Source organism: Solanum tuberosum, unplaced genomic scaffold (genome assembly GCF_000226075.1).
Source record: "Solanum tuberosum cultivar DM 1-3 516 R44 unplaced genomic scaffold, SolTub_3.0 scf00354, whole genome shotgun sequence".
NCBI lineage: Eukaryota > Viridiplantae > Streptophyta > Magnoliopsida > Solanales > Solanaceae > Solanum > Solanum tuberosum.
This window is the reverse complement of record NW_006239278.1, coordinates 447,182-457,560: the sequence shown is the minus strand read 5'-3', so window position 1 is coordinate 457,560 and position 10,379 is coordinate 447,182. Positions and strand designations below refer to the sequence as shown.

Sequence of the window (10,379 nt, the reverse complement as noted above, 5' to 3'; positions counted from 1 at the left end):
TTTTCTGAAAGTTCGATGGCATATTTGAACCTTTTCCCTATAAGATATTTTAGTAAGTGCCTTCTAAAAAATAAGTTGTATATATAACTTTTAATTGTTTACAAGTTATGATAAAGATTTTAAGGTATATCTCTATTGAAAGTCGTATAAACTCTGTCTTACATGATATAATATAAATCAATTCAAGTATATTAAAAGTCATAATACATAAACGATGTATTACATGATATGATACAAATCAATTTAAGTATGTCTTAAGCGAATTATTTCCATTATCAATTCTCTCTAGCAAAAGAAGGAAATATTCTTTCCATTATTTGATGGGGCATCAATTATGGAGTTTGAGTATTTATTTTTTAATCCTAATTTACATGATACTTCCTTTTTCTTTTTTTTCTTTTTTCTAAAGTTAGTCTCACAAAAATGATATTTTTTTTGTATTCAGTAGGTAATAATTTAAAATTAAAAAGAAATTACGAAAGCAAAACCTTGTTAATTGACTAATAGGATTGTGTGAGGGTCTCTTTCACATAATCTACAATTAATTTGCCTACCAATTCTTTGGCTTTGCAGTCTTTAATTAGGTGGCCAAAACGGATGAGCAGAACCAACAACATTTTCTTGTAGCAAGAAGAATCAACTTATCTTATAAGCTCAAAATAAAAATAGTTAAAACAATCCAAATCAAACTTATAAGTTTGGATGGGATTTCGAGTACATTTCACAAGATCCAAAAATCAAAATATAAAATCGACAATCTCAAATTCGATCCAGTTTGACTCATGCACAATTCTACATATACAAGTACTAGCTAACTATGTCTCGTGTTTGCTGGTGAAAGTTTGATTCCCCACTCTGTTGTCCCTTCTCATTTGACTCCCACTCATTCGATTCCTCCACCCTTGTATTCCCCTCCCTGCCCCCAAATTATTTTTAAAAACAAATAATAATTTGTCTTTACCTTTTACATAGTTGAACAAACCAACATTCTTCCCATCACGGCAATATGACATCTTTTGTTTGGATCAATATATCAATCGTCATGAAAGACACAACCAACCACCAACAAAATCCTTTGCTCTTTTCTCATTTAGCATAAAATTGTAATTTCTTTCGTCTTTTTATGTCCAATTTTTGAGTCTTCACATACTATAAATAACTTCACTTTTTTATTACAAGTTCATTCAACTTTCAAGAACTTTGTGGAAAACATCATGAAGTATGTGAAGTTACACAAATTCCATGCAAGCCAAGAAGATGAATTGTCAAGTGGCAACACTACTCAGAAGAATAATGAGTTAGCAGATGATCATGACAAGCAAAGGGTGAAAAGATTCAAAGCAGCCATGCAGAAAGTGATTTTAAAATTTGAGTCCAAAAAGTCTCAAGAGGAGAATCCAGTTCGGTCAGAAAAAACTAGTTGATTTTGTGTGACCATCTCATTTGAAAAAAATGTAAACGGTAATAAGGTATATATATATTCATCATCTATATCAGTTTCATGGTTTATTATGGTGTAATGTACCTTTTATATCAATTCTGAACTACCAGTCACTAATCAAATGTCAAACGTATAGTCTAATGGTACAAGTGAGAGTCTTCAACGTAATAAGTGTGAGTTCGATTTTCATTGTTCTACTTTCACCTTTCCATGGCAAAGAAAATCTTATTCTTTACAACAACTAATGTACATAAGATTTGGGCAAAAAGGAGAAAAAATAACAAAACCTTCTGTTTCTGACCGTTAACATCGTTGATTTGTTACTACAGATCGATTATATAGTATATACTCAAACTTCTAAATGTATATATATATAACGACTAGCGTACATAATGAGTATATAGTAAGCTATCAGCTAGATTTGCCACGCAGCTTAGCAGCTTCTGAGCTAGTTGTTGTCATGAAAGATTCTCCACAACCACATTGTCCAGTTGCATTTGGATTGACAAATATGAACTCAGATCTGTTCATGAAATCAAATATTTCAGTTTTGATGCTTATGAGACACATATAACAAACCAGGTTAATGAATAGCAATATATTGGAGTGCAAATGGATGATGCAAGTTAGTGCTACTAGAATTCACGCAGTAAAGCATGGTGGATCAGTTTCACAAGGACAAAGATAACAATGAATCGAACAGGAAAAACTACATCTTTGACTCAATCTCGTTAATCAGTATATGAAGTTCATATGCCTCTCATTCTAAATAGCATGGCAACAAAGTGATAGGATCGAGAGCATTTAATCTGCCATGGCAATAAAAGAGAAAACATATGTTGCTAGGCTAGGGGTATCAAAATGGAGACGCAAGGAGGCCATAATGTGGCCAGCCACTATCCAATCAACGGTTCTAGACACCATCACAAAAGTTCGTTTGGGGGAAACAAGGGTGGTAATTCACAGAAAAAAGGATAGACATGAATCAGGGTAAAGTCTGTATAATTTGAAAGAATATTTTCTTATACTCATCCATAGGAATCACAGACAATGAGACGAGAGAAAGTAAAGAGGGTGCGCTGTAATATTTGTATTAAGAGAATGAGACTTCATATGACATGGAAGAGACTGTACTATAGCTAGACATGACAAGCAAAAGAGAATCAGTAATGTAATTGCTATTCTGCTACACCTTATTTTTCCTTAAGGTGGAGTCCTAAAAGTACATGATAGGCTAATCTAGAGAAAGTTACAACACAAGTCGCAAAGGTCATCTGGGCAAAATCCTAATTCTAAGTCAAGTTAATTTAAAAGCAACTGAAAGATTCAGCAGAATAACAAAAAGAAGCTCATCTCTGCAGGGAAAGAAGAAAAGACTGCAGCTCACTTCAGCCTATTAAACATCAAAGTTATGTCATAATCATACTGAGAAACTAAAAAAATTAACTTGCTTTGATATTAGTTCATAGAGATACTTAATGTCATGACATGAGACGGTACTGGAAAAACTTGAAAGTTAAACTTGGTTTAATCTTAGCTTATACTTAGAGTGGTACTGAATCCTGTGATTTGAAAGCTCTAAGAATAAGCTTATAAGAGTGACCATAAGAAAAAGATTACAAATGCAACAGTAGCACCATGAATAAATGACATATGACCATAAGTCTATAATTATACTAGTACAATATAAAGCAGAAATGCCATCTCATACCTGAGTTTATCATCAGCAAAATCCATCTCGGTACCTATGACATGCATAAGTGCCTTTGGATCAATCAGTATCTTCACTCCCTTTTCCTCAATCAACTCGTCAAATTTTCCTTTATTGTCTGTACAAGCAAGGTTATTTTGGAAATCAACGGCACGTGACAGAAGAAATTTAAAGTATGGTTTACTTTTTCTTCGATAAATCTCACATATGGTTTACTTTTACTTTTGAGAAATTTTGAAGATGGTTTACTTTTCTTTAAGACATTTCACAGAGGGTGCACCAGTTATTAAGCTGAAGATAGGCAAGTTCTAAAGGTAATAAATTATGATTAATCGGCAGAATAATCTGTAGGAACATGCTTGCACAAATCGGTAGAATAGCTCTATGCAGATGTTGAGAGCAGGATATTGAAACTTTGAGCACAAAGTAAATGTACACTATTATTGTGAACTCCATTACACCTCCGACGTGCCTGAACGCACACATTTGATGAGTTATACACACTACTGAATTCACTCGGTGTGAATAAGATTAAATCATCAGTAGACCAATTATACATTAAGTGCAGCTCAAATTATGCCAGAAACAGATACAAGAGCAGATCTTTTAGAGAAGTTCTCTTTATGTAACTTGTCAATAATGTTCTAAAAAAGAATATCTATTCAGCCAAGGTTTATCCATAAATGAAACACCAAACTCTAACGAGTAATGGAAGAGAAAACAAGTTATACATAGTACTCTCTCTGTGATCTCTAACTCGAACATGGAAGAACACTTTGAAAATCGCATAGTTGTACGAGTTTGAGGTTAATCAAGAATAAAATACTTTCAGTAGTGGCGTTTACAAAGCATTAGATAAGATCTATAAATAGAGAGGTACCTATAAAACTCACTCAAAATCTGATGAGAAGAGCCAGCATTAATTATATTAAACCATTCCAGCCTTGAGAAATATGATGAGAAGCTCTGAATGAATTCTTTCACTGATTCTTTCTCAGGGATGGTTTGAGAAGCAACATCCAATCCCTACAAGGCATATTGGTTCAGAAGCAATAGCCACAAAATCACCATGATGTGATGCACTGAAGTTAAAATTTGGCAACTCCAAGTTCAGTTTGTCACATTCCTAGAAGAGGATAGGATTAACAATATTGCAAATGTGAAGATATCGACTGCAAGCAACAGCAAAGCAGGTAGCATGAAGAACATACTCAAAATTAAACAATCAATGTTACTCTGGCATCAAGAATGTAATTTCAAACATATATAATGAGAATCTTTTCAGCTGAATCAGAATATGTGATTCTGAAACTGAATCTTTATCGATTTTGTAAACATGAAAAATATGAGAAAGCATCAGTAATTGGGAGAATTTTCCGAAGACGAGTTATGTAAATGCTGGTAAACCATGTATGATATGATCAAAATAACAGATGTAAGTTCTTGAAAGTTGCAATTATCTAATCTTCATGGATTTTACGGAGTCTACTTTGGATAAGTTGGTTTATTTGGATATGGGAAACGACAGCTGCATCCACTAATACAAGGGGAAAAAGATGTATAAGAAGAAACCAGTACATATTAAATTCTTACATCCAATATTCATCACTTGAGTACTTCCTCATTGATAAATAAGTGGTGTTCAAATAGGAGAGAAGAGCAGGACTTGGCCGAGAGACAACTTTCTTCATGGATGATGAAGCAGGACCAAAATGAAGAGAAAAAACTATTCGACAGATATTACGGAAAGTATGTGTTTGACACTGGTGAGAAACTAATTCATCAATTGAGAACAGCAGGAAATTTCGTATATACCATCCGGAAAAAGGGGTTAACATCATGTTTTTCATGTCATATTCCAAGTATTTGTCTTGTGCAAGTTGTCTAGTAGATAATAAACCTTTATAGAACATATTTCTAGTATAAGGCTACTGCAAATAATTATAGCGAAATTCCATCCAAGGACGAGTCATTTTACACCTCTAATCTTTGACTCTACAGGAAACACTTGGAAGAATGCAAGAATCCAGATAGTTATCGATAAAAGACACTTCTGATAAGGTACTTCAACGAGCAAACATGAAAAACATAATTTCAACAAAAAATGAGAACCAAAAGCTAGTGCATTTTCAGCATTGTACCTGACTACGTTCTAAATATAACAGGTATGGTTTCCCCTCAGCAGTGCGCCTGATGACAATTTTGCTATATGGGATCCCCAAGACTTGATGTATCAGTGCATACTGCAACAATCTGCTCACAAGAGCCCGTTTTCGATCTTCCATTTTAAAGAACCTAATCAACGAGTGACAAATCCGCTCAACTTTCTACAAAGGGGTAATCTTGATAACCAAATTCCTCAACAAGCTTTTTTAAACACCCATATATACTTAAGCAAGGAAAAACAAAGTGCATATTCAAAATATTGCTTTGGTAGACACCTTTTAGCAATAGAGAAATTAAAGAATTCTAGAGTAAACCTACAGATGAAAACTTTTACTTGAAATACAAAGTGCATATTCACATTCAAAATTAAGGCAAGTATAACAAAGTACAAACTCACAATTTACTTCCATAGACAGCTTTATGCAATCAAGAAGGAAAAAGTACAGATAAAAATTAAAAATCATTTTACTTGAAACGCATTAATTGTAATTCGATTATAGGATTATTGTTGTAGTACTATTCTACTACTATCTGTTGTTTTTGTTATTTTCTATTGTCTCTTGTACTTCCATTACGTCTTTTCCTAAATTGTTTTTGTCTTGAGCCGAGGGTCTATCGGAAACAACCTCTCTGTGGTAGATGTAAGGTCTGCGTACTCTCTACCCTCTCCAAATACCACTCTGTGGGATACCATAGGGTATGTTGTTGCTGTACATCAATTTAGCACTTCAAACAAAACATAAGACCCTTGAAAACTTTATGCAATCAAGAACCAAATGGTATACAATTAACTAAAAGATTAAACCTTACATGTTATACACAATCTTTTAGCATTTCATATAAATTCTATATACAATTTGTGCAATCAAGAACCAAAGTAGTATAGAATAAACTTAAAGATTAAAACTTTATATGATAAACATAAATTTCTTGCATTTTCATAAAAAAAGATATGGACCCTTTATGCAAACAAGAAAGAAAGAAAGAAGTGTGTGATAAAGCTAAAGATGAAAACTTTACATAAAAAACTGAAGGACAGAAGAGGTAGAATCAAGAAACCTGGTAATGGAGGAGTGTTGATGTTGGGGACGAAAGGACATAGCAAAAGAGAAGTAATTGGGAGATGGGTTCCATTCAGAAATGTCAACTATCCTTTCCTTCTGCAGAGCAATCAGTTGATTCCCAACTTTTCAAAATGCATATACTAATAAAGAATGTCACTCAAACCTTGTCACTTTTCACCTAATTAAGGAAAATATTCCATCATTTGTCTCCTGCAGAAAGTCTAATTGTTAGCAAAGACATCTCCTTTTTACAAGTTGGAGCAATAAGCAAGAGAAGTGTCAAGGCAGAGTGTTTTCTCAACAGCAAAACCATTGTTGAGCAAATGACATGCAGCCAACGTCTACGTCTAAGTCTTTGTTGATGCAATATCGCTTGTTCAACAATGGTTGTACTGCTAATGAAATTGTAATTTAAATTATGGGTGATTTCCTTCATACGAAACACATCCATAAAGCAATAAGATTGATTTTTCACTGAAGGGGAAAACCCGTAAAAACAAAAAAAGGGACATAAAGACGAATAATAATAGGATAAAAGTTTTAAGGATTGTTCCATACCCAACTGCTGCAACCAGGTATCTTCCTAAGACCCTTCTCACTCATCTTTTGACGCAACAGTGCAACATCTAACCACCTATTTGCCGCAGCATAGATGTCTGACAAAATCACATAATTACCCGTATTTTGAGGCTCAAGTTCAAAAAGTCTATGCGATATCTCCTCCCCAACCTCAATGTCACAGTGTAGCTTACAAGCCCCAAGAAGTGCACCCCAGGCACCGGCATGAGGTTCAACAGGCATCAACTTTATAAGTTCATATGCGTCTTGAAGCTTTCCTGATCTTCCAAGAAGGTCTACTAAGCATGCATAATGATCCGGAGATAGCTTGACAGAGTATTTGGTTGTCATTAGATTGAAGATCCGGAAACCCTCCTTAACAAGTTCTGCACGACTACAAGCTGTCAGAATTATCTTTAGGGAAACATCATCAGGCACAAGACCCTCGTTCAGCATCCTATCAAAGAAATCTACAGCCTGAGAACCGCAACCATGAATAGACAGCCCTTGTATCATTGAACAATATGATACTAGATCACGCTTAGGCATCCCCTCAAACAACATTTTTGCCCTTTCCATATTCCCACACTTAGCATTCATATCCACAAGGGCTGAAGCTATATGTACTTGATTAAGATCAAAAGAATTTTGGCTCATATAATGTTCTACCCAATTTGCTAGGTCCAGACGACCTAACTGGGAACAGGCACACATCAAACTTACCATTATAAACTCATCTGGCCTAACATTCATTGACAACATCTCGTGAAATATTTTGACAGCTTCATTGGGTTGCCCGTTCTGAGCATACCCAGACATCAAAGCAGACCACAAAATTATGTCTCTATCAGAAGACCTATCAAACAGAAACCTCGCTGATGCCATGTCACCAGCCTTAGCATAACCATCAATCATAGTAGTAAAAGATACCACATCCTTACAAGGCATACTATCAAACAATTTCTTCGCACCGGACAAATCACCAAACTTCACGAATGCCCTAATCATTGCATTCCCCGAAGCTACATTTCTCTGTGGCATTTCATTGAATAACTTCCTTGCTTCTAATAAATCACCAACATATACATATCCAACGATCATCGCAGTCCATATAACCTCATTCTTTAGAGGAATTTCATCAAAGATTCTTCGTGCATATTCAATCTCTTTGCACTTCCCATAAAGATCAATCAAACTAGATCCTACAAACACATCACTATCAATCCCAAATCTCACTAACAACCCATGAATAATCTTACCTTCCCTCAAAGCAAACACATTAGAACAAGATTTGACCAATGATGGAAAAGTAAATTCATCAGGTTTCACATTCACACTTCTTCTCATTTGTCTCAAGACTACGAAACAATCAACAAGAGATGATTTTTTGCTATACCCTTTAATCAATGTATTCCATACATAAACATTAGGCTGAATAACATGCTCAAACACACTTGTAGCATAAGATATATCATACGAAAACACATTACAGAGGGATATAAACTGGTTAATGATAAAATGGTCTTGCTCATAACCCTTTTGTATTATGTGGGTATGAACTTGTTCAAGGTGCTTTATGCCTCTGCTCTCTCTCAACAGATTTAGAACCGTAAAGGATGATGGTTCAGTTCTTATGCATTTTCTAATCAAAGACATAACCACAAAAGCAAAGTAGATGGTGATGACAACTCCACATTAATTCTCTGTGCAAGAATTAGTAATATTGTTGACAATTATAAGTATTTTGTAGGTGTGTTTAGCTTGAAAGAGTGGGCTTTATTACCATCCACTATGTGTTTGATAAAATGCCACAAAGAAATCAAGAAAAAGCTAACTCCACTTACAGAAATGGGGAGTTGTTGTTGCTCTGAATATCCGCGAAAAGGGGAAAAAAGAGACGGCGAAGTGATGGCTGCTGCAGGCGCCGATATCGCGTCTTTTTTCGGGTTTGCCGGACTGATGTGTATGGAAGAAGAAGACATACGGGGGGAGGGGGGTTACTGTATTGCTGTGTATTGTATGTACCAGATATTGTGGCCTGTGTTATATATAAATAGTATGTTTTGGGGGCTAATAATCGAATTTTTGAATCGATTGTTTGCGTGGATAAAGGAATAAGTCTTTTTATCACAAACATGTACTTTCTTTGACGCTATTTAAGGCATAATAAGATTACCCACATACAACATTTTTGAAATATTTTATGTTGTCAATTATCATGATTTATAGTATTTTAACGATAGATTCACTTCAAAAATCAGTGGAATTTTTTATATTTTTTTCAAAACATATTTTATATTGTCAATTATCATGATTTATAGTATTTTAACGATAGATTCACTTCAAAAATCAGTGGAATTTTTTATATTTTTTTCAAAACATATTTTATATTGTCAATTATCATGATTTATAGTATTTTAACGATAGATTCACTTCAAAAATCAGTGGAATTTTTTATATTTTTTTCAAAACATATTTTATATTGTCAATTATCATGATTTATAGTATTTTTACGCAATTTTTAAATATAAAAAAAAATTAAAAATAAGACAAATAAATTAAAATGGACCCAATATATGTTATTTTTGTTGTCTCAATTTATGTGACACAAATGAAATTTGGAGAGTCATCTAAATTTTCATATTTAAAAAAATAATGTTTTAAGTTATTAATTATTGTGATTTATGATCATTTTATGTAACTTTCAAATAACGTGCATTACTAGTCACTTTGTCATAATTTATGTGATATGGATAAAATTACAAAATTAACCCTTTTAAAATGTCTTTCAGATATTTTAGGTTGTTAGTTATTATTATTTATAATACTTTTTTGGTAATTTTAAAATGATATGTGTTATTTTTTATGTTCCAATATATGTGAGTCTAATAGAATTCTGAGCGTCAACGTATTGTATTATATAGCTTTTAAATATTTTAAAGCTTTTTAAGTCATTTGTAAATGATATATGTTGCTTCCTTGATTGAGACTTTTCCATTTGTGACACATATATATAGATATTTGGTGCCCGTGCCAGCACGGACCCAATAAAATATTAATTTTTTTTGTTTTAATTTATGTGATATAAATGGAAAATATATTTGAAGTTATTAAATTGTTGTGATTTATAGTATTTTTGCGTTAGTTTTGAATAATATAGGTTACTCATGTTTCAATTCACGTGAATAATCATAAATATTTTCAGTTGTTAATTTATTGTGAATTCTAGAAATTTTGACGTTATTTTCAAATAGTACATGTTACTTATTCTATTCCAATTAGTCAACCAAATTTCTTATATGATTTAAAAATATTTTTAATTGCTAATTATTGTGATTTATAGCATCTTTTATGTAACTTTTAATAATATATAATTTGTTCAAATTCATATGACAATGATAAGATTTCAAGAGTCAACGCAATAAAAATTTAAATTTTT

At 33.1% G+C, this 10,379-nt stretch overlaps 2 protein-coding genes across 4 annotated transcripts; both read right to left on the bottom strand.

Moving 5' to 3' along the window:
* Positions 1-1,599: 1,599 nt before the first annotated feature.
* LOC102588751 (iron-sulfur cluster insertion protein ErpA-like) lies at positions 1,600-5,437 on the bottom strand. Its single transcript, XM_006361438.2, has 4 exons — positions 5,294-5,437; positions 4,046-4,178; positions 3,153-3,270; positions 1,600-1,964 (listed from the first exon to the last, which is right to left on the bottom strand). Exons 1-4 carry the CDS (start codon positions 5,435-5,437, stop codon positions 1,853-1,855), a joined length of 507 nt encoding a protein of 168 aa, XP_006361500.2. The 3' UTR covers positions 1,600-1,852.
* Positions 3,215-8,945, bottom strand: LOC102578717 (putative pentatricopeptide repeat-containing protein At5g37570). Of its 3 annotated transcripts, none has more exons than XM_015315283.1 (4): positions 6,941-8,945; positions 6,378-6,592; positions 5,294-5,447; positions 3,215-3,270 (listed from the first exon to the last, which is right to left on the bottom strand). In XM_015315283.1, the coding sequence occupies exons 1-2, from the start codon at positions 8,594-8,596 to the stop codon at positions 6,557-6,559; spliced, it is 1,692 nt and encodes a 563-aa protein (XP_015170769.1). In that variant the 5' UTR covers positions 8,597-8,945; the 3' UTR covers positions 3,215-3,270; positions 5,294-5,447; positions 6,378-6,556. The 3 variants fall into 3 exon arrangements, with proteins under 3 accessions (XP_015170769.1, XP_006361475.1, XP_015170768.1); XM_006361413.2 differs by lacking the exon at positions 3,215-3,270 and adding an exon at positions 4,173-4,324; XM_015315282.1 differs by lacking the exon at positions 3,215-3,270 and adding an exon at positions 4,173-4,278.
* Positions 8,946-10,379: the final 1,434 nt, after the last annotated feature.